Here is a 24,660-nt window from a genome sequence, read left to right on the forward strand (position 1 = left end):
ACTGAAAGCTAGTTCATCTTATATTAGCTAATACAACTGATAAAGTCAGCGGAGGGCTAGTTATAGTGTAATGCCACATAATCCGTATACGTAAGCGATCCATACAGCGACTATTCGATCCTAAACCAAATCGTAAAATCTGAAAAAAACGGAACCACTGCGAGAATGCAGCCGCCGGCGGTGGATTGCTAATCAGCAGAGCAGAGTAAAGCAAACTCACGGCGTCAACAGTGCGTATAAGTAATCGCAACGAAAAAAAGAAAGAAAACAATTCAAAAGTCATTGCCCAGCTAAGGCGAGTGAGGGAAAAATATACATATGTATAATATATATAGTATGTGTGTTTTCATGGAGAGACTGGCCAAAATGAATGCAAATTAAATCAGCCGCCAAAAAAAAAAAAAAGTGCAAATAATCAGCAAGATGAACGAACCTACAGATGATATTAGCCATCTGTCCTACCTAATCTTTAGGCTTTTTTAGGGTTCTATGGCCTTAAAGGTAGCTTAACTCTTTTATTAAACAAAAAATCACTTAACAATCAATAGATAAATGCTTAATAAAAGCTAAAAAAAAAAAGGAAGCCGAACTTTGTATACCCTTGCAGTTTGTATAATTTTATATGTTAATTCTTAAGAAAATTAAAATTTTAAAATATCATAAATAAGCCAAATAAGCATTAAATTACATTTTTTCTACGCTAAGAAATTTTGAATATTTATTTTCTTTCCTACATGGCCAGATTAACTCGCCTGTTGATGCTGATAAAGCATATGAAATGATTTCTAGGGTCAGTAATGACTAATTCACTAAATAAAGTCATAATACCCTTCAAGAAAATTGCCAATTTTAAATATGATATATTTTGAATGTATATTTATTTATTTATATTTTGAAACAATAATTTTTAAGAAAATTAAAACTTAAAAATATCATAACTAAGCCAAAAAAGCATTGAATTTAATTCGGAAAGCTTTTCTATGCTAGTTTTTTCTAGGCTAACAAATCTGCATACTAAATTTAATTTTTTGAAAAATTAAAATTTTTTCCAATTTTAACGATGTAACTAACCCCTTATCAAATTTTTGAAAATATTTCGACATTTTTTTTTCTTCCCAACAAGGCCAGATTGACTCGCCTGTTGATGCTGATCAAGAATATATATACTTTATTGGGTCGCAAATGATTCCTTCACTGCATTACTAGCTTCTGACTGAAATTATAATACCCTGTAAAAGGGTATAAAAAATACAATTGCAGTGGCCACTAAAACAGCTAAAACCAAACAAGCAATTAACGAAAGCCCTAAATAAACCCCATAAAAATCACAACAAACTCTTTGAGTTGTTGTTGTTGTTTTTGTTTTCTACTTGTTTATTGTTGTATTATTATTATTTTTCGATTTGAGAGATAAGGGGGCAACCCCAAAAGGCAAGCCAGCACTTTCCTGCTCCTCCTTGCACAATTTTGCAAAAGGGTAGGTTAAAGCTGATGGCTTGAGATAAGATAATGCAGATATTTACACAGATAGTACGGACCTGGGCATGCAATTACAAAATAGCTATGACTAGGACATATTTATATACATAGCTGGGACAACAACAAAAACAACAAAAGCAAAATCAAGTAAAACAACAATAGCAACTATATGAACATGTATCAATTGAAACTGAAATTGAAATTGAAAACAAAAATCTTAATCCATATGAAATCTATTTGAAATAGGAAAACACATTCACCATGACCTACAAAGGAAAACCAGTCTTAAAAAAAATGTATTTAAATATAAAAATAATATATATAAACCCCAAACTGGCAGTTGCTCAAGCATAACTATTTTCAGTGACTGATGCTGAGGATTTTTGATTGATTTATATGATTGATATAAGAGAGAGTGGGTAATAAGTGGCCATCAATCAGTGGAGACTTAAAGAATTTATTTCTACATAAATTATAGAAATAAAGAATTCTACCTAAAAAAAATTGTTAAAGGCATTTGTTTTAATATTTAATTAATTAAATTTACTTTGAAAATTAAACTTTTTCTAAAAAATATCAAAACAAAAAAAGGATTAATCTTTTTTAAAATTTTTAAAATATTTGAAATCAAAATATTTCTTTCTAAATTAAATATAAAATTGAAAAATTCGACCTACAAAAATTTCATGAATTTCTACTAATAGTTAATTAATAAAATTCAAATTTAAACTTTCTTAAATATTTAAAATCAAAACAAATAAGAAGCTTAAATTTAATTCTCATAAATTTAATTCCCATTTCACTATCTTTTAAATCACAAAATTAGTATATTCTGGAATAGTAAACTTAATCAAGTTTCTAGTTTTCTAGTTTCGATTTCTCACTTTCTATAATATCCACAATTCCACATTTTTGTGTAAAGAAAATAAGGCAAGTACGAGCACTTTTGTTCTGGTCAAAGCCGGGGGCCGGACTGTACTGAGGGATTTTTTGTCTCGTGGGGAATTTGGAGCTATCATTGGTTTTTGTTGATATCCGAGAAATGTTTCTTTCTTTTTTTCGTATTGCCATTTGAGACGCATACTGTTCAGAGCAAATGCGTTCCGTTTAAATACCAAGTTAAGCTTGGCAAACGTGTAAACAATTAATATGATATGTTGATTACTCAAAGAGAATACGCCCTATTCTAAATGTAAACAAAAACGAAACATATTTCGTGTGTTATGAGAAAAACTTTACAATTCTTGAAATTTATTCAAGAGAAACATGTGGGATTTTTTGAGATTTTTTCTCAAAACGGACAACCTATTTTAATGCTTAATAAATTACATTTTAAATTAATTTTTTTTATAAAAATTAAATAAATAAATAAAAATAATATAAATATCCTTGAAATTCTTGAAAATGTCTTATTTTACTAGAAAAAGAAAATTATATTTAAAGTAAAGTTGGATTTAAAGCATAAACTCCCCATAACGGACAAGCGGACAGTTAATAAATAATTGAATAAATATAATTTATTTAAATTATTGATTATTAAATATCCTTAGAATTTCGTAATATTTATTATTTTACTATAAATGAAAACGATATTTAAAGTAAAGATAAGTTTAAAGCATAAACTCTCCTTAACGGACAAGCGGACAAAAACTAATAATAAATAAATTGAGAAAAATCCCTAAAATCTATCCAAAATAATTACAAATAATGCGAAAAACTAACTTTAAAAAATACTTTCAAATATCTTTAAACATTTTCTATATATATATATATATATATATGTATATATTCATATTTATATAAATCTGTGCATTAGTTGTGTTGTGTTTTTGCATGCGTGTGAGTGAATAGAGGCAGTAGTACAATGTTCATCAATATCACTCGAAACCATGAATTAAAAAAAACGTAAAACGAAATGAAATCATGAACTAGCACTGATCATGAACTGGCTCACATATCTCGAGTTGCGGCTGCGCATAAACTCGTCTAAAGATTAAAAAAAAAAAACACCGAAAGGGGGACTTGACTTTTGATCGATGGAAAGATGGACTCACCTTGATACAGGTATCGCGCGTATTAAATGCTGCTGTGGTGAATGTTGCTGCTGCTGTTGTTGTTGCTGTTGCTGCTGCTGCTGCTGTTGCGCCTGCTGCTGCTGATGTTGATGGTGTTGCTGATGCTGCTGTAACGTATTGCTGGCCACTGCTGCTGCTGCTGCCGCGGCCGCTGCTGCAACACTGTTGGTTAGTGCACTATTGACCAAAAGTCCAGACGAACGCTGGCCAGAATCACCGCCCGCCGAGGATCTCAGCTCTGTGTGCTGATCAAAGCCAAGGCCACTGTCGTTGGAGTTGTCGCAGGGCGGCGGATGGGGTCGCTGTGGTATTCGCTTTCCAGGTACCATTTTGCCGGGACCCGCCTGTGATTATTTAAAATTTAAAGAATTTAAAGACTAATATTAAGATTTTAGGAAGGGGATTGGTTTTTATTATTAACATAACATCATTAAAAATTATTTTAAAAAAGACCCTATTCCATTTGTAGTATAGATGAATAATTACAAAGGGAACAAAATGAAAAATTAGCCCTAAAATCTAGAAAAAATCGGTTTTAAATCTGGGGAAATTGAAAATTAAAGAAAAGTATTCTTTTTAAAAGGGCAATTTATACTAAATATGGGAAACACATTTCTAAAATTAAAGGTGCATTTTTTTTTTACATTTAGAATGATTTTTCTAAGGTTTAAGGGTCTTTTTATTTGAAATTATAAATAAGGGAATAATATATACTTTTCTACATAAAAAAAAAAAATATATATATATATATAAATATATATTATATGTACTTCGAAACTCACCCTGGTTATAGTATGCAGCTTGCCGGGCAATCCCTTACCCGGCTGTCTTTTCGATGGTATGCGAAAACCCTTTCGATGTATTCGCGCACTCATTGTGGAATTCGTGGACATGGTCATTCTCATTCCTAAAAGGAAAATAAATATAATTATGATTAAATTTTAGTTTATTACATTTTTAGAAAAAATAATAATAATTAATAATATTTAATAGGGAAAATCCAATCATAAAGCTTCTTGTATATAGTATAAAAACTTGGTTCATAGAAACACAAAAGCAAAAACCCATCCAAGATAGAGAGTTGGAACCGAGAACGGAGAAAAAATATGGTCTCGTTCGCAAAGTTAAGTTATATGCCAGGAAAACTGAGCTGATAAAGCCGAGGCAAACTGACTTTTGGGTGCATTGAACTTCTCTCCTCCGGGGATGAGATATATATATATATATATATATATATTAGTTGAGAGCGAGCATAGAATCAGGCCTCACACTCTCGACTATTGTTGCATTCCCATTGTTGATCCCAATTGATGCTCAATTTTCATTTGCATTTCCATTTCAATTTCAATTCAGAGGCGCAACTGCAACAGCAGTTACAGTTGCAGTTGTCATCGCAGATTTCAGCTTTATTTTTTTGCCCGACATGGACATTACACATACTTGTCCATATGTGAGCATCTGTATTTACAAACATATATATATGTATATGTATGTATATTATCATGGGCTGGAACACAACAATGGGCCGGAGTCCGCTGATAAGGAAGCCAGACAAACCCAACCAAAACCAAACGAACCCAACACCACCCAACCCATTAGCAAGCTCCGATGGCTACTCCTCCTTCTTCTCCTCATCTCCCACCCAGCAATATTATTATTATTATTTCCTTTATTAGTCCCTGCATTACCAATCGTATTTGTATATTTTTTTTATTTAATTAAATTGCAATGCACGAGCAATTTTTCTGGTAAATCTTCTTCATAATCTATTATTAAAAAGTCCTTTTAAATTTCCCTTTAAATTTCCTTCTAAATCTATTTCAAAATGTATTTCTAAAATTCTTTCTTAATCATCTTTCAAATTTTCTTCTACATTATCTTCTAAATGTCCCTTAAAAATTAAGAATTATCATCCTTACCTTTTTTAAAAAGTCCTTTTAAATTTCCTTATACATTTCCCTTTAAATTTTCTTTCTAAATCTATTTCTAAATTTCTTTCTTAATCGTCTTTCAAAATTTCCTACATTTCCTTCTAAATTTTCCTTAGAAATGTCCTAATTTATTTCCTTAAAAATCTCCTTTTTAAAAGTCCTTCTAAATTTCCCTCGAAATATTCTTCTTAATCACCCTTTAAAGTCCAACTAAAATGTCTGTTGGGATAGGCCACCAAAGGGACAACTCCATTGAAGGGGATTTTCAACAAAAGCTTTATAATTATTAAAAATATTTAAAAAATGGAATTAAGAAACCCTGTAAATCCTCTAGTATCTATATACAAACACTTAACAAATTTCTAAAGAATGTAAACTTAAATCAAAAGACATATGCTGGCAGGCACAATAAATAAATAATAAAGATAAAGATATATAATTACAAGTAATACCCTCCCCTCATAATTGTGTTTGCCTAGTTGATTTTAACACCTTTTTTCCTACCCAAAAAATAAAAATGAAATCTCCAATTTAATTCTAGGGAAATCTCTCACATATTCCCTAATTCCGGTAAAACCGTTAAACAATTACGAGCTAATTTACGAGATAAGAGTCTCGACGGGCAAACAAAAAGCGCCTTTGATAGCACAGCAGGCAAACGAAAGCAAACAAACAAACTTTGATCTCCAATTACGAGGATCCCTCGGTGACGTGCGTTGCGCCCCCAAAAACACGCATATAAATATATAAAAATATATATCTATATATCTACATACATAATATTAGGAAGGTGAGAAAATCTGTTCTCGCCTCTTGGCTTTTATGATGCCAAAAAAAAAAAAAAACGCACCCTTTTGGCCTAACTAACCTTGGGCGGGAATCGAGCAAACAACAAATATATATTTATTGTTGGGCTTGCGGAACGCGCCTACCTGAGGAGGCGGAGGAGGAAGCCGGAAAATGGGCCTTACCTGGGAACGCTACAGAGATAAGATCGGACCCAGAGGGAGATGGGGATACCGTCAGCTATTGTTTCCAAGGGGATAAAGTGCTGTTTCATTCCCCAGATATATGTATGTATATCTAGAGATATGGTTTACCGATTAAAGATACAGCAACACCGTCAGATAAACGATACACGAGATACAAAGATACTTTTTAAAATCAAGTAAGACCTTAATATGGATTTTAACTAATTCGAAAAAAATAGTTTGTTTAAGAAACAATTAAAGAAAAAATTAAAAAAAAAATAATAAAAATCTTTTTAAAACCTTTAAAAATATTATCTACTTTTATTTTATTTTTTTATTATTATTTTTAAATAAAAGTGTTTACGTTAAAGTTCCTGGAAAATCTCAAGTCTGGATTCTGAATTCCATTGTCATTGCATTGTAAGAAAAAATAGTAATGCAAAAAAAAAAGAAAAAGAAAATTTAAAATAATTTAAAAATTAAAAGAAATCCTTATAAGACCCTCTAAAATCTTATATACTTTTATAGAAATAAAATACTAACAAAATATAAATATTTGTACCAAAGTTCCTAGAAATTCTCAAGTCTGAATTCTGGTATTAAATAAAACCATTGTCATTGCATTTATCTATCACCGGAGATAATGTACTTTGCCCTCTCAATTGGCTGACAAAAAGTCAGCCTTTAATTCAATTTTCACGGGTAGAGATCTCAGAAAGAATCGCCCTTGGATACTTAAACACAGATGTTGGGTTGGTTTGTTTTTCTCCCGAGTTTTTGCAGGTATATAGCCAGGTTCTATAATTAAACGCAGACTCCTCCCAAAACAGATTGTAGATTGTCAATAAAAAAACACAATGAGAAGACAATAACAGTCACAGAGTGGAGATCGAGCAGGAATTAAGTGTAATGAACCCATCTGACCCACTGTGCCCGCCTCCCAAATCTGCATTAAGTATGTAGTATTGAGAGATGAGCCCCTCTGGCAAAGGCATTATTAAAGCGGAAACTACAAATTAAATTCTAGAATTATTTCTTAAGCAAAAACATTGCATTTCAATGGTTAATAATTTGTATTTGCATTTATGTATTGGTCAAGTGTTTGGGTTTGAGGATTGTGCCCCTATTTTGTTCTTATTTTTTTGTACTGTTTTCATTTTGGCCGTAATCTTATCACCTCTGGGCCAAACTTGGCAACTGGCTAAAGAAAAGCAAGAACCTGAGAAGCACAAACCAAACCCAAGACCCGAGAGAGATATGGAGAAAGGAATGGGAATTGAATCATCCACGGCGACAATAACTGCTGGCGCCTCTCGCGCGTAATTGGAGATTGGAAAACGAACCACCAGCACCAACCGCCATTTCTGGCTAGATCTTTGCTAGGCCAGGAAATTCCAGGTGTACTACTACGATTATGGCATATATAGTATGATTATCAAGGGCGGGCAGAGCAGGAGAGATTTGTTTTCGAAGCAATTACGGCGTGTTGTTGATAAGCCCAGGCATTATAAAGCATTGCAAGTTGATGTTGGGATAGTACAAAATGGGAAAAAATAAAGGTGTGATTTTAAAGATTTTTTACAAGATTTTTGTAAAAGATTTTTTAGGAATATTTATCATAGAAATATAATAGAAAGAGAAAAATGTACTGGGTATTGCAAAGACTTCAATTTAATTTTGTATGCTCGTTACGCATCTTATTTTAAGATTTTTGGTGTATTCCCTTGAAAAAAATGTTTTTAATGGTTAAAAACTCAAAGAAACATAAATATAAAAATATATTTATACAAAACATTATTTATACAACTTAAAAATTAAATTATAAATATAAAGAAACCTCCTTAAATTTAACAGAATATTTTGTATACAAGTGTTTTTCCTTTTAATATATAAATTAAAGAGAGCTTAGGAATTGACCCCAAAAGTTATAAATATATAGTTGATTTTCCTATAAATATATATTTCGAAAAGAACTCCCCGTAGTTTGATTTTTCTTACCGAAATTACTTTTGTAATGATGCTGATAGGCTTGTAAATTTGTATTATTGTTGCCATTGCCATTGTTGCCGTTGTGGTGGTTATAGTGATGATTATTATTGTTATTATTATTATTGTTGTTGCCACCAGCATTGCCATTATTATGGTGGCTAAGATTATGCATTTTGGATGGAATCCGATAGCCGGACTCATAATGTTTATACTGATTGTAGGTGAAGCGCATTTTGATGGACTTTTATACGTCGCTTGCGTGTGTGTGTGTGTGTAATATTTTTTTCTCTCAAAATTGGACTATATTTAATTCATTGAATTATAATGATATTTGCGCTGTTTTTACTTTTTTTGTCACTCTTTGTACTCTCTCCTCGAGTTTCTCGTTCTCTTTTTGGGATAAGTGCTTTTAATATATTTTATAAATATTTTTACAGGCATAGATTTTCTTGTTTTCCCTTTGACTAATTGTTTTTTGTTGATGTTTTTTTTTTTTTTTGGTAATAATTATTGTTGGCACATTTAATTGATGTTGTCCTTTAGTTTAATTGATTTAATTTGGTTTTTGTCAGTTCATTGTGATTTCTTTTGTACATGTTTTTGTTTTGTTTATTTCACAATAAATACATTGGTTGGTTTTAAGCTTTAATTTAAAAAAAGAAGGGTTTTAAAAATGGTTAAAGTTATTATTTAACTTGAAAAAAAAACGCGCCAGATTTGTTTAATTTCGAAAACGTTACGAAAACGCGTCAAACACGGCTCAAAACACGACCGAAAACCGCTTTGTTTTTTTCTTTTTTTTTTACATTTGTATCTCGTTTCGTTTTGTTTTGTTTTTGTCATTCGCCTTTTTTTGTGTATTCTCTCTCATTTATTTATTTATTCATATGTTCGTTTTTTTTTACATACCGCCGCCAAAGATATACAAAATATTGTTGTTTTTTAATTGCCGGCGGTTTAAAGTCCAAAATGACAAGAAAAAGCTTAAGTAAGGAGATCCGCACAGCAATGCTTTAAATGATCATTGCAAAGTGTGTAAAACGAGAGTTTATATACATATATATTGATGGTGACTGTGATAATCGTTGGTGGCTTGAGTGCATTATTTTTCCCTTTCCCCAAAACTGGTTGCATTGTCTATATATGTACACTTGAATATTTTTTCTTCCTTTAGCTTCCTGGTATCTCGAGCTCTCCTTTTTTTGTATACCTTTTATTATTTACTCGTTTACAGTTACAGTTCCTGTTCTACTTGTTGGGGGGCTCCCTTTTACTTTTTGAGGAATGCCTATATACTAAACACTTGTATGGGTATATATAGTTAAAGCCCTTTAAAATGGCAAATTCCGCAAGGTCTTGTGTCGTCCTACCTTCCTTCCAAAACAAGAAAAAAAACCTTTAATTTCGTATAGGAATTTACACACAGCAAAAAGGAAAAACAAAACCAGTATTTATGCTTGAAAACGATTTTAAATATGATTTCTAGAACCTAAATTAAAACAGTTTACCGGTTTTAAGAGGAAAAACAAAACTAGAGACTGCTAGCTACAGGAAAAATAAATTTTAAAATCTGTTTAAGGTTAAAATAAAATTTTTAAAAATTAATTTTAATAAAAGAAAAGAAAACCCCTTTTTAAGTAATACTTCTACCAACTAAATAAGGCCAGATCTTAAAGGCTATCTTGATATAAGCCCTGTGCAAAAGGTAGACTATATTTTGGCCCTATCTTGAATATTCATTAAAAATCCTAGGTAATTAATGTTCAGATCAGATTACATAGCTTCGATCTATGGTTAGATTAGCTACTAGAGTAATACTATATATTCTGAGAATAACGCCCTTTTCCGTAGTGCATTTGCACTTCGTTCTGGCCAGACTTTGGTGGCTAATCGAGCAAACTTGATGCAGTGACACAGATAATTGTGTTAGCACCAACCGATCGACCCCGCCCCCTGGGCTTGGTTTGTTCTTTACTTTTTTTTTGACAATCAAATGCCAAGGCAAGTTCTTGGCTTGATTAAATGCTAATTGAAATTGTACGGTGTATTTATCAGCAATCGAGCGGCGAGTGTGTAATGTGTGTATGCGTATGTGTGTGGCGACTGCCGTTGTTGGCTTTGTGAAAAATCATGATCTTGTTTCATTGACCCACATTGTTCGTGTAATAACCGATTCACAAGTGAGCAGAACTAAGCTGAATCTTATCTGATTTGAGCGGGGATCGCAATTCGATTTATTATTATTTTTATTATATTTAAATAATTTTATAGCAAACAGGAAACGCAATCAGGGAATCTAAACTTTCTGGAATAGGAATATGAATATTCTATTTTATCTGAATTTTAAGATAATAATAATTAATAAACAATATTGTAAACTACCTGTTGCTATAACATCTTTCTTTTATATTAAAAAAAATATCTAAGAATGTTTATAGAACCAAAAACTAATAAAATATCTTGAAACCATCTCAGGTCCAAATTTAGATGCTCTTAAAGAAATCTTTTTAGCCCTAATGAGTTCATAACTCATTAAAAACACCTGACCTAATGATTGTAAATAAGAATTCTTATGCTCATATTAAAGAGCAACCAACTGATTGTTCTTTAAATTGGTTTATGGTTTAAGTCATTATTGATTTTTTTTTTTGTTTCAAATATTTAGCGGCATTCTCAATGCTTAAATTAATTTTGTTTCTTTTTGCACAGCATTTTTTTCGTATTTTTCTTTCTTTTGGGTCTTTTTCTATTTTGTTATTGGCCGCATTGAAATTTGTTATAAACAAACTGATTTTACGCGTATTTCGGTATGTGAGAACTCACAACAAGCAGAAAGTGAATTAAATGAAATTAATTTCTATGTATTTAATTATTCTTGGAGATTCTCGACAGGTTCGGGATATTTTTGTTTTTTTTTTTTTTTTTTGTGTTCCGGTTCGGTCCGTTGTGGTCTGTGGGTCTCTGGGTTTGCAACTGGAACTAACTTTTAATAGACTGTCCACCGAACACTTGCCTCACCACACACCCCGTATCCCCTTCTCAGAACTATTTCCATTCCCTTTCTAGAAAAGCGATAAGATAAACCCCGCGGGCGGACCAAGAGAATCGGAGTTTCATAGAGGTTTCCCTCTACAAAAAATATTATATAGAAAATCTTTAAGCATTATTTTGAAAGTAAATAATTTCCAATCAACACAATCTTAAATTTTTGGTTAATCCGTTGGGATATAGAAAATATCCTAGGTGTACTGGTACAATTTTTTTTTATATGCCAGATTTACAGAAAAAATGAAAAAATGTAATTCTTTTATCTGCCTAAAATTCTCAATTTTTTGTAAATATTATTATTTACAAATTAAATTAAAAAACCATTTATGTAAAGAATATAAATATAAAAACTATAATTTGCCGGTTTTTTCTTCTTTTTTCTTCTCCTTTATTATTTTTTATTTTCCCTATTTTCCCTGCTTGGAGTATTAATCTTTTTTTAGTTCTCTGCGATCAGGCCATGATTTCTCAGCTGATAAAAATTCGCGGCACAAAACTTTTAACTTTAACTTTTTTCATCCATTTTTATTTTAAATAATAAACGTTAATTAGGCACATCACACCACCAACAACAACAACCAGAAAAAAAAGGCGACAGACCGCAACAAAAACTAAAAAAAAAATAAGTGCGAAAGATTTTACCACGAGTTCATAACCGAAATGCCGTAACTGGCAAACCGTAGGCAAAAAAAAAAACCGAAAACCGTATACGTAGACCCGTAGACCCGACAGAGCGTAGACCGGAGACCGTAAACCGTTAGCGTAGCCGTAACGATGTGAACACTTACGCTGAGATCGATGAACTAAAATCCGAAAAGAACGAAACACTGCAATGATGCTGCCGATAGGGGCATGCTATAATAAACTGTACAAGGTAGTCTCGTTGGCGAATCGAGGGCCTTAATGACGTCAACGGGCGAGCACGAACGGGTCGATAAGGCTCTTAAAACCCGAATGCCTCGACAACCGATGAGACTACCTTGTGCTCACTGTACCATGGATAGGGGGAAACAGAGAGAGAGAGAGAGCCAGTGGGAGTTGAGCGGGAGAGCGGGCAGCAACAAGTGTACGTGTACGCGTGGCCGAATGACGACAACGGGTTTAATTGATTTCCATGTGTGCGTGAGCACAGCGCGCGCCCCGTTTCTATTGACTGGTGTTGTTATTGTTGTTGCTGCTGCTGCTGCTGCTGTTCTCGTTCGGCACTGATTGCAAACGCAGAATGATAAAGCAGCAACAAAGCCTTGGGGAGGGGGGGAGACTGGTGAATGCGAGTGCCACAGACCCAGAGAGAGAGAGAGAGAGAGAGCAATTGAAATCAATATCAAGAGATCTGCAAGAAGGCATCGGCATCTGCGGAACTGCACCCGCTCTCCTCAGCCACCCAGCCCCCGTTCTCGCACTATTTCGCTCTGTTATGCTCATGCGGCGGACGCGACGCTGCGTATGCGCATTGTATTAGGGTGGACCTACTGTTGACAATTAATTAAAGTGAAACTGAAGAGTTTTATATTACAAATTCGTTTAATAAAAATATATATATGAGACAAATATCTCCTATATTTTTAAGCATTTCTTTGTAATATGGAGTTCCCTTATTTCACTTGATACCTGAGATAAAGTATATTGTAAAATTTCAATATTTTACCTGAATATTAATAAATAAAAGGTAATAAACCAAAATCATGGTATATATTCAAGGAATTCGCCATTAAGCCACTTTTAAAAGGATCACCCATACGCAGCGTTAGCTTATCATGCATATTTAAATTTTTATATTTACAAGAGACAAACATGTCACTGTAGTGTTATTTTAGTCGGATTCTCAAATATTTAAAATTTCGTTTACATTTTCCCCGTTTTTCCCATGTAGGTCCAACCCACTCTGTGTGTGTGTGTGTGTATTTTCAAGTGTGGCGACTATGCGTGGCTGTTAATTAACACTAGGCAGCACACGTTCGCTTTGCGGTCAATTGCAGACAGTCAGGGCCACTCTACAACTCTACAGAACGGAATGCCAACATAGGTCCGCACATAGGCATGTACAACCGCTGATAAGTGGACAAATCTACACACATTAGCATTAGTATATACACGGTGAAAAACTATGAATTCATTGACGTACGACACTTATTTCACTTTAAGATAGAAAAATGTTTCGTATAATACAAATTATACGGCTCTGGTTTACTAGTTTACCAGCAAATAAAGTAAATTATCTTTTGTATCATTTTCTGAAAGAAATATATATTTTTTTCAGTGCACATTTGTCAATTATTCGCTTGAACACCACACAACTATTTGGCAAGTGTGACCAAAAATGGCAAAAGCTAACACCAACAAATTTGAGTCAATTTGCGGTTAATTTGATTTGATCGATTGAAAGTGTATTTATTTAATTGACATTCTTTCTTCCACTAACGCACTAAAATCCAATTCTAATTTCCCCCCGTTTGTTCCCCCCCGCAGTTTGCCAACAATACAAGTCTCTTGTCATCTTGAGGCCTATAAAGTGTCATTAAATAGAATCAGAAATCTGGTGTGCAGCCATAACGGTGCATTTTTCGAAATTCGTTTGCCCCAAATTTGGTCACACCACAGTCACGCGTAACGAGTGGGGGGGGGAGGGTGCGAAGGGAGGTGGGATGGCCGCCGCCGGCCACATGTCAAGTGGCTCAGCTGAGCGGACAGCTGTGAAGAGAACGCATCGCTTCGACGACGCTGCTCTCTTTCTCACGAAAACACACGAAGCGATCCGACCAGCGATCGTGTCAACAACAATAACAGTAACAGCAATGGCGTTAATTTTCTATTGGTCGCCGCCGATGGGGGCACAGTGGGGCATCCAAATAAAGTAGGCAAAAACAAAATATAATAAACATAAACAACAAAAATTATAATTATAATATAAATACCAATTATTTTCATTATTAATTTAAAATATTTTTTTAAATGACGTTATAGATTTCTATTCTCATATTTTCTCATTATCATAATTTTTCTATTTTTCATTACGAGCATAAATGTTTAAACTCGACCCACTGTATACCCCCCGAAAAATGTGTGATGCCCTCCTTGGCGGCTGATAAAAGCCAAAAGCAATGCCAGCAACATCAACTATAATAGTAACAAAACAAACACAGCATACAACACATGTAAATTGTCATCGCCGACGTCACCAACCCAAAGAAAAAAAAAATAATAAAAAAAATAAAGAGAGCACGCGCACACCTCAATCCATGTTATCAAAAGAATAGCAACCACAAGTGATGATAGTTTTTTTTTTCTAATTTTTTTTTTTATTCCGACATAGCATTGAAAATGAACAAGGTGGGAGGGCGGAAAAGAGGGAGCGTGTCGTGTATGCGAAGGTAACATCAACGCACGCATACATTCATATTTCATATTGCGCATACGCAACGTTGACGCCCTTCTTTTTATATTTTTGGCATAGTACAACGAATTTATGTTATCAAAAAAGACGTAACACTTGTTTTAACGTTTTGTTGTTATTTATTCTTAAAAACTCTTTAAACATTATAATAAACAAAGCAATATGGGGAAATTCATTAAGGGTTTATTAGATCAAATTTGTAATATGGCGGTACGCTTATTATCCTTTATATTATGTGTGAGGTCATTCATAGAACTAAATTGAAGAAATACCATTAGATGTGTACTTTTGATTCTAAAAAATTAAATAATAACATTTCTTCAAGTTTAACTAAATCGAGAATATTTAAAAACGCAGCGTGTAAAATTTTAGCTTGATTCGCAATGATATTTAATTAATAATAATTACCATTTTTAATGGTTCGCCGCCGCACATTTGTCACTCTCCGCTATGTATAATTTATAACATTTTGTTCGTTGACAGAAACCCGAAAACCCCCAACAATTCTGCACCCCCCCTGGCCGTCATATGATGATGATTATGATTACATCTCATGTATTTGCTGATATTGTCGTGTTGTCGCTGATAGTTGTTGCTGTTTCGATGAATGTATTATATTATACCCTACTTTTAGTGCGTGGCGACCTTAGCAATGATCATAGCCAACAACGACAACAAGAAAAAAAAACACAGGCAAACAACAACAACCACATGGGATGGGTATTTGTCAAGGTTCAAGGTTATAACCTGCACTTATTAATAAGGTTTATTGTACTTTTGTTTCATCACCTGCATCACTCTAGTACAGCCAACAAAAAAAAAATAAGGGAAAAAGGCAACAATAATAACTGGAGTAACAATAACACTACAACTAAAGTTGCTTGACCCGCAGGAGCAATTGGCTTCTATAATTATTTATACGATGTTTCATTTGTTTCGGAATTTTTCCAGTTTTCAATGTTGTAATGAAAAAAAAAAATGCCTAGGGGCGCGGGGGTTAAAATATAATTATTATAAAAATTAAAAATATATATTGATAAATTTTTAAATATTTTTCATTGCCTAAATTAATAATTGAAACCAATTAAACAACATATTCTACGCATATCCTCTTACAAAAAAAAAGCATTATAGCTTGAAATATAAAATCTTTGGCATATTTTAATTAAAATTCGTATTGCTTCGATATGTTTTTGATTGGCACTCTAATTAGTAAAGCTCTCCCAAAAGATTGCCAAAGGTATTTCCAATTATTTGTCTCCGCATTCTTGTTTTTTGCGTCTTTTTTTTATTAGCCAATGGGAAGCCAGAGATCTCAGCGATATCAGCGAGAGCTCCACCAAAAAAAAAAAAAAATATATATATATATATATATAAAAAATTATAAAAACATTTTCACATTGAACGGATGCTGTACATGATATATATCATACAAACACAGCCCAATATCTTAATCATGTTAAATGCTTAATCACGATCTCGAACGATTTATTTCATATCGATTAACGCTCGTCTTCGGTTTCCCCTGGCTTCTATCCAAATTCTCTTTGGACTCGCGACGCCACGGCACAACGCTAACAACAAAGGTAAACAAAACAAGAGTTAAAAAAACCATACAAAAATATCGTTTCAACCTTTTTTCAACAACATTTTTTGGTGAAAGAATTCTTTTGGACATATTTTTTTTATATGGTTTAAAATATTCCTAGTCAAGTTATCCATAAAAAATAATACAATACACAAAATAGCAAAAATAAAATTATTTAAAATGGATTTTTGTGTTGGTTTATCTACAATTGTTAAGAATTCTTTTTACATTTTTGGGGTAAACAATTTTATATGGTTTTTTACTTTTGTGTATAGCTAAATAGAAATAGGGGAAAAAAAAGGGAACAAAACGAAACACCAGACACGAAATGTTATTGAAAACGTTGTGCGTTGGGGCTTTTTTTTACGGCGACTGCTGATCGTAAAAAAAGTTAAATCAACAGACTGAAAAATCGCGAAAACCAAATTGTTATTCCTTGTTGCACGTACGCGACGCGAACAAAAACAAAACAACAATAGTAATAACAAAATAAAAACATCAACTTCAAAAGACACACAAAAACAACAATCATGGAAAAAAAAAGAGTTTAGTGCTTCTTTTATTATTATTTTTGTTGTTCGTCTTGGCGTTTCATTAATTTGCCTAAATTTGTTGTAATTGTTTTGCCACTGTTTGATTTAATTATAGCAGCAGCAAAAGCAGCAGTACCAGTGGAAGATATCACGCATACGCCGCATTGGCCGACCGACAATCTCAGCTGTTAACCGCATGCTCAGTTAACAGTAACAATAAGGCCAGGCTAACAGTAACAATCTGTCTGTCTGCTGTTATCTGCAGCTCTTAACTCAATTAACAGATATTATTAACTTAAATCAATGATGCTAATGTCTTAATTGATTTTTATATCGCGAGGGATATTATTATGTTGTTGAGAAGGAGACAAGTTAAAAAAACAGCATCACAAGGCGATTCAATTTAGCCATGCTGATTTCTATCTACGATTCTATCGTAATCGATCAGTTTAAAAAATACAAATATTACAAAAAAATAAATCAAACTTGAAATTAAGCAAAATAATGCTTGTATTAAATCAAAAGTAGATAAATTAAATAAACAGCATCACAAGGCGAGTCGATTTAGAAATTCTGATTTCTGTCTAATCAGCTAAAAAAAATATTTAAAAAATATCAAACTTGAAATCAAACTAAATATTGATTGTATAATTATTAAATAACTCAATTAAATATATTTTTAGTCCGTTTCGGAGAAATCCCTCCCTGTAGCATAGTTATCTCTTGGGCTCTCTGCTTCTTCTCGCATTTAATGGGAATCATTGCGCGTGTCTTCTAATCACCAGTTTCTTTTTTCTTTCTTAGATTATGCAAAGGCGCACGGGCAACACAGACAGCGATAAAATTGGGGGCCAAAAGGGAGCAGCAAAGGTGTTTCTGGGAGTCGTCCACCATGGCACTACGAAAAGCTGACAAAGCCGACTACTTTTTTAACGCCATACCCCCAAAAACAAGCAGAAGAGAGAGAAAGAGAGAGAGAGTAAGCTAGAGATAAGCTGTTTAAAAAAATATTCGAATTTTGCTTATTTTCTCTGTGCTTTTTTTTTTTTGTGGTTCATATTTTGAACTTCCGGGGGATCTATGTTTATTTTGGTTGAGAATAACGTCGGAATTCATTTTTGTGGGTGGTTTTTGGTTGGTTAGAAGTATATCTATTATTTTTTTTACGCATCACGTGGATTGAAGATTGGAGATAAAGGAGCCTGACAACACATTTATCTTTTCTCTAGTTTATTTTTGCACTAAAAACAATGTAGATTAGATCAAGAATTTACTTGAAAAGCATGTCAATGGGCCACGCCCCCTATAACCCTTGGATCTATATAAAAAAAATATCTCTAAAAATATGGAAAATAACACAAATAAATTTATATGAATGGGCTAAATGTAATTTGCATTTGCACGTTAAGTTCATTAACAATTAGCATAGTATCTAGTTGTGGGGGGATTCACACTGAAATCGATTCAGAAAAGGTTACAATTATGGGGCTATTTTCCGTTTTTCAAAACAAAATGTTCTAGAAAAAAATAGAAATAGTTTTAAGTAAGCCATTACAAAATGACTTTTCAAAATGTTTTCTTATAAAAAAGGGGCTTGATCTGTAGTAGAAAATTCAAATTCTTCTCTAAAAACGCTTCTCTAATAGTAAATTAATCAAAAATCAAATAAATTGCTGTTAATTGATATATTTGTGTTTGGTTTATACTTTTGTCGTGCGTTTTGATCAAATCTTAAAGAGAGAGCATTCTTTAAGAGCGGAAAAGATGATGAAAAGCTCTCTTCAATGTCACGAAATGCGCTAAATAATACCTTTCTCCAGCCCGTCTCTCTCTCTCTCTCCATCTGTATCTGTATCTGTATCTCCATCTCTCTATTTGTATCTGTATCTTCTAGCACAGGCCTTCGCATTTTGTTATTTCTTCAAAGAATTCTTCTATGTTTTCTTCTGGCTGTGCGAATTCGCCGTTTTCGGTTCTGTTCTGCGCTCAGCAATTTATTATTGTTTTTGTTTACACACATCAGCATATAATTTTCTTGGTCTTCGCTGAATAATAATAATAATGAGAAGAATGCGTAGAAGAAACGATAAATGATCATTAAGAAATGCTCGAAAGTCGAAATATTTTGCATTCCCAAGAGATATTTATATTTCCTAGCGTTTTATGAATGAAAATATGAGTCCAAATGAAGCCTTAAATATTAATATAAAAATCCCCTTGAATATAAAGAAACTGAATGAAAATAGTTAATAAACTTTATGAATTAAAATCTGTAAAAATTCTGAATCATTTTCAGCTGATTGATGGCAAAAACAAAAAAAAACCACAACAAACAAAATAATAAAAACATTTAAAACTCAAATAAAATAAAGAAAACAAAAAGAGCAAGAAAGGCACCAAAAAGAAATGGTAGAAAGGAAGGAAGAGATAACGCGCGTCAGAAAATGCGAAAAACTCAACCCGGGGCACGCTTGTGTCACGTGACTTGAGAGTCAAAACAAAAGCCCAGCAATCAGCAACAAAAAAATAAAAATAAAATAAAATAAACCAAAACAAATCAAATTAAATCAAAAGGAAAAGATAGAGAAGGAAAAAGCACAATAATAACAACAACAACAACAACCAAGGCAACGACACAATCAAAGTATTTTTCAGATGCTGCTGCCACGATGCTCAATCGCAGGTCTCAATCAAACGTTTACCCATCGAGAAACGGCAATATGTACGTCATACACAGGAAAAAAATATTTTTGAAAAATATACAAGGATGTAATAAAGTAGAAATATTATATAAAACAACATCTTTCCATTTTTCATAATATGTAATATTACAACAAATAATAAAACCTTGTAAAAATGTTTTAAAATCGAAATAATAACTTTAAAATATATTTTAAATTAAATTTATAACTAAATTAATTTATAATCAATAAAATTCGTAATCTGTAAATTATTATATTTCCACATAATCCAACACTATTTTGTTTTTTGTGTAGTTATCACATCGAAACACAAACAAAAATAATACTTTCTCGTCTTTTCGCTAACAATTTTCATAGAATTCGTATTCTACTATTTGGCAGTGCCTAAAAAAATTTGGAGAGAATCGCGAGACAGCCGCCAGCGAAAAGTAAACAAAATCTTATCAGACACCGCTCACGCCCAGCTCATAAAGATACACACACTCAGATACAGCAACAGCTACAGCTAAACGGCGGGCTCAGATACAGATACATTTGTATAAACTTATGTACATAAAACATATGTACATTGGACGTCTGCGCTGCGAATTTCACAATACAAAGCGAAAAAAGAACAACAATAATAGCAAGTTCAACTACAAACTGTATGCCAACGATCTGTACATGCTCTATGGATCCAAAAAGTTTACAATTCTAATTAAAAAATAGAATTAAATTTAAAAGAAATGGGAACTAGTTAAAGGTTTTAGAAGCTTTTAGATTATAATAATACAAAATAAAACAATAAATAATACATTTATCAAAAAAATACCATAACAGTTACCTTAAAATTCCCAAGTACGAATTTCGAACCCCTCAAAAGCGAATTAACTATTGCCAAGTCAAGTCTATACTATATCCTGCTATAAAACACCCTCAAAAAAAATAATCAACTTTGAACCTGTCTCCTAAATTTTAGTTAATAGAAGGGTATTTGTCCAGTCAACCTGTGATTGGCATAGTACAAATAAAACCCCTAGACCGATGGCAATCGCTAAGCTGGGACGTCTGTGATTTGCCTTGCCAAAAAAACACACACACAAAATAACAACAAAAAATCAAACTAATTGCAAGACTCTGTCTGAGCAATTCCAATTTGTGTGGCAAAATGGTGTATAGTCTCGGGGTCTTGATCGTTTAACTGCGGTCGCAGACTGCGTGAAAGAGGAAGCAGGGTCGGTGTCTGTAATCAAAATGCGAATGCGAACTAATTCTCCGATCTGATGTGATCTGGTTTGATTTGGTTTTGGTTTTGGTACGTCCGCAGCGCAGATTGAATGAGAGCTGAGAGATGTGGGATCCCAAGCCAAATTATCTACGTAGGGGTAATAAAAGTACTGCTGAAAGTGCACCCAAAATGACAAGGGGATTTAAGTTTGAAATAATTGTTATTTTAGAAATGTAATATAGAGAGTAGTTACAGATTTTTATTAATAAAAAAAAGGCTTTAATGAGAAAGGAATGTAAATTTGGGTAGCTGAAGTTTGTGTACCCCTAGGATCAGGGTACAGAATTTTAAATCGATCATAACTTAGTCAAAAATTCACTAATATCAATTCGAAAAGTTTTTCTGTGTTCGTTTTTAGAAGGTTAACAAATCTGCTTACTAAATTTTAAATATTAAGAAATTAAAATTTTTTGAAAATTTTTTTGAGCATTTTAACGATGTAACCCCTTATCAAATTTTGTTAAAAAATTTTTCAATTATTTTTTTCTTCCGGACATGTCTACAAAAATTCGCCTTCTAATGCTGATCAAGAATATATATAATATATAGGGTCGGAAATGCATATTAAAAATGTTAGTAAATCTATAAAATACTTTAATATTGTATAAATATATATTATATAATTTATAATATATTAGAAACTTATTAGTCTACATTCTGCTTATATTTAGTTGTTAAATTATTCATTTTTAAAGGTTACGCCTGCCCTTTCCCGCACGCGTTATTCGTTTATTATTATTATCAAGACCCAGACCCCTACCCAAAAGAGGGAGTTACATACACGTGTCGTGGCCAGAGGTTGCCCGGACAAAGCCCCCTCTCAAGGCAGAGCATAAAATTCACAATCTCTTACATACAAACGATAAATACAAAAGGCAAATATTTACACAAGAGAGAGAACACAACAGGCGAAACCGAAATAAGAGGAATGAAAAAAAAAATACAAAATAGTTCAAACAGGTATGTTTCGTTGAGTTCACTATGTATATATTTTATTTGTTCTTTATTTCTCTCTCTGTTTCTGCTGACCCCAAAGAAATTAAAGGCTTACCTAATGGTTACTAATTTTTATAAATATTTCAAGCTCCATTTTAAAGGGTTATTACCGGAAAATCATGTTTAATTGAACATATTAACAGCTTAAAAATTGATAATATTGATTGATACCAGGGCTTAAGTTGTATTATATATTTTCTGTTTGAAATTAAGGAATAAAGATTAATACTAATCCAGGATTAATCAGTTTCGCAACAGTATATCGAAATAAGTTTGGAATTATAAGTTGAAATTATATTCATAACCAGCTATGCAAATGTTCCGATATATTTGCACTTGTTATGATGGTGTTATTTAGACAGTTTGAGCCTATTCATATTCAAATTAAGCCATTTTCGGCTCATGTGAGATGAAGGAGGAAGCATTTTCAATATAAAATATAGGGAAAACTCGTCTACAGGCAGCCCTAAGTTGTTTTTCAATTGTGCTACTAGATACCCTTTTATGATAAGTCTTTTCTAAACATATATATATATATATATATATATATATATATTTTAATTGTGTTGCTTATTTTCTGCTGAATGGGATGAAAAACGTTCGTTTAGCACTTAAATAATGAAAGTAAATAAGCAAACAAAGATTTCAAATGCGTTTCTGGCTCAGTGTCGCCACCCACACAACAAGACAAACACATACACACACACACCCTACAGCTATCTCGCTCCGTCTTCAATTAGAGTCGATGGACCAAGACCGCCTCCACTTACTCACACATTCATTTAAATAAAAAAAAAAGAAAAAAGAAATTCGAATTTACGAATATTTTATACCCTAGCAATGGCCTTTGATTTTTTAACATTTTTGGTAGTGAAAATAATAACACTTTTAATGTTTGTCTTCGATAAAAAATCGATAAATATCAATATAAACCTGGAAATATATTATAAATAATTTTATACATCATTATAAGTATGTGAACACAAAATTCAGTGCTTATAATAACTTTTTTAGGGCAAAAAACACCACTCTTAATTGGTATTTACAAACAAAGATATCGATAAATAACGATATTTAGCTGTAAGTTTATTGAAAGCAGCTCCTAGCCACTGTCCTCTCTTTGACAATGTCTTTTTCAGTCTGTTTCAGTGCCAATATCAAAAAAGAATATATACTATCTACAATAGTGCTGCCAAAACCTCCATAAAGTATCAATAATAAATCGATAAAAGTTATTTAACTGTATAACTATCGAAGGCAGCCACAGTTATCTCTTTTAAGATGTGTATTACAAAACATAAGACCAAACCTAGAATACTCTTAAACAAGGGTATATATCATAATAAAAACCCATCTCACACACTCCCCACTTATATTGTTTGCCAAAAGCTGGACCCCACCCCAAAAAAAAAAAAATTTCTATTATATTTGGGGCTCGTCAACCAAAACAGAAAAACGCCAAGAAAACAAGCAAGCCGCAGAGCGCCAATGTACACAAATAATTTGGATGATTTGTATCTGTCCAAAGTGCAAAAAAGTCCGAAGAAGACACAAGATGAGAAGAGGCATTATACGGCAGGTGAGAATCATCATTCGGAATGGCATTTCCGTGATAAAAAAAATAATAATAATAATAATAGAAAGTAGTGCCCGATAGGGGTAATGTGTTGTTATTAATTGATAAATAACCAGAAACAGAGGGTTTACAATTACAGTCTTTGTTTTTTTGCAAGAAATAAATATATATTTTAAAAATATTTTTTTGTCACCTATCTCACTCGCACTCTTATGCTCAGCCCACAAAGTTAGTCAAGTCTAGAACCATGATAGCTTGCTTACTTAAAGAAATTAATTTCTTAAAATACCAAACAATTTTAATTTTGAAATTTTTTCTGATAACGGACAAAGGTCTCTAAGATCACGTTCCAGATACTGATGTTACACATGTTAAGAGACGATAAATAAGAATGTGAACAGAAATGCGTAAAAATAAGGCAACAAAAAAATAGAAACAATAACAGAGACAGGCCTTTTTGATTAAAGCAAGCATTATTCTCGCTGCAAGTTATCATTTCTTCTTCGTTTTGTATTTTTCTCGAGTGCCGAGTTTGTGTTTTTGTCGATGTGAATGACACCAAAGAAGAGTTCAAGGCCAGTGAATTGGATAGAAAACAACACAATATTACAATAAATAAGTATAAAAATTATTAATTATAGATTTCGAATTTGAATTTTGAAAATATTCAAAAGATTCGTTGAAACATTTGGTGAAATTCAAGACAGGGCATGAATCAATAACCAATTTACGTCTCGACTCATCGCCATTGATTATTATAATTCATAAATTAATAAATTAATAAATGTATGCGGCGCAGTGTCGATTGGTGCCAGTTGCTGGCGTCACAGCCGATACAATTGATTTTGGCCGATGATGACTGGTTGTTGTGTCTTCCTTGGAGTGCTCAAAAAATCAAAAAAGAAAAATAAAACCGCAACTCATATAAAAAACATTCGGGTCTTCAGCCTGACAGCGTTTTATCAAAGGTTTGAAACTGTTAAATGGCTGTCAAAACAATCGTAATCGGAATCGCAAAGATGATCACAAGGCTCCAGAGTTTAAATTTTTGAATACTCTACCCGAAGATGATCATGAAAAACTGCCTAACTAATTATAGCAATTTTAAATT

The 24,660-nt window shown here is 32.6% G+C and overlaps 1 protein-coding gene across 5 annotated transcripts in view; it reads right to left on the minus strand.

Annotated features, from left to right (window-relative positions):
* NFAT (NFAT nuclear factor) overlaps positions 1 to 24,660 on the minus strand; it is a 48,079-nt gene that overhangs the window by 16,296 nt on the left and 7,123 nt on the right. Inside the window, exons 1-3 of one of the 5 annotated variants that reach the window (XM_070287953.1) lie at positions 8,464 to 9,301; positions 4,337 to 4,461; positions 3,534 to 3,898 (exon numbers count right to left, since the gene is read on the minus strand). In XM_070287953.1, coding sequence (XP_070144054.1) covers positions 3,534 to 3,898; positions 4,337 to 4,461; positions 8,464 to 8,677 — 704 coding nt within the window. In that variant the 5' untranslated portion in view covers positions 8,678 to 9,301. Of the gene's footprint in view, positions 1 to 3,533; positions 3,899 to 4,336; positions 4,462 to 8,454; positions 9,302 to 24,660 lie in introns of those variants that run through there. The other 4 variants (XM_017179807.3, XM_017179809.3, XM_017179810.3 and 1 more) reach the window with 4 other exon arrangements.

The sequence above is a fragment of the Drosophila kikkawai genome, chromosome X, assembly GCF_030179895.1.
Source record: "Drosophila kikkawai strain 14028-0561.14 chromosome X, DkikHiC1v2, whole genome shotgun sequence".
Lineage (NCBI taxonomy): Eukaryota > Metazoa > Arthropoda > Insecta > Diptera > Drosophilidae > Drosophila > Drosophila kikkawai.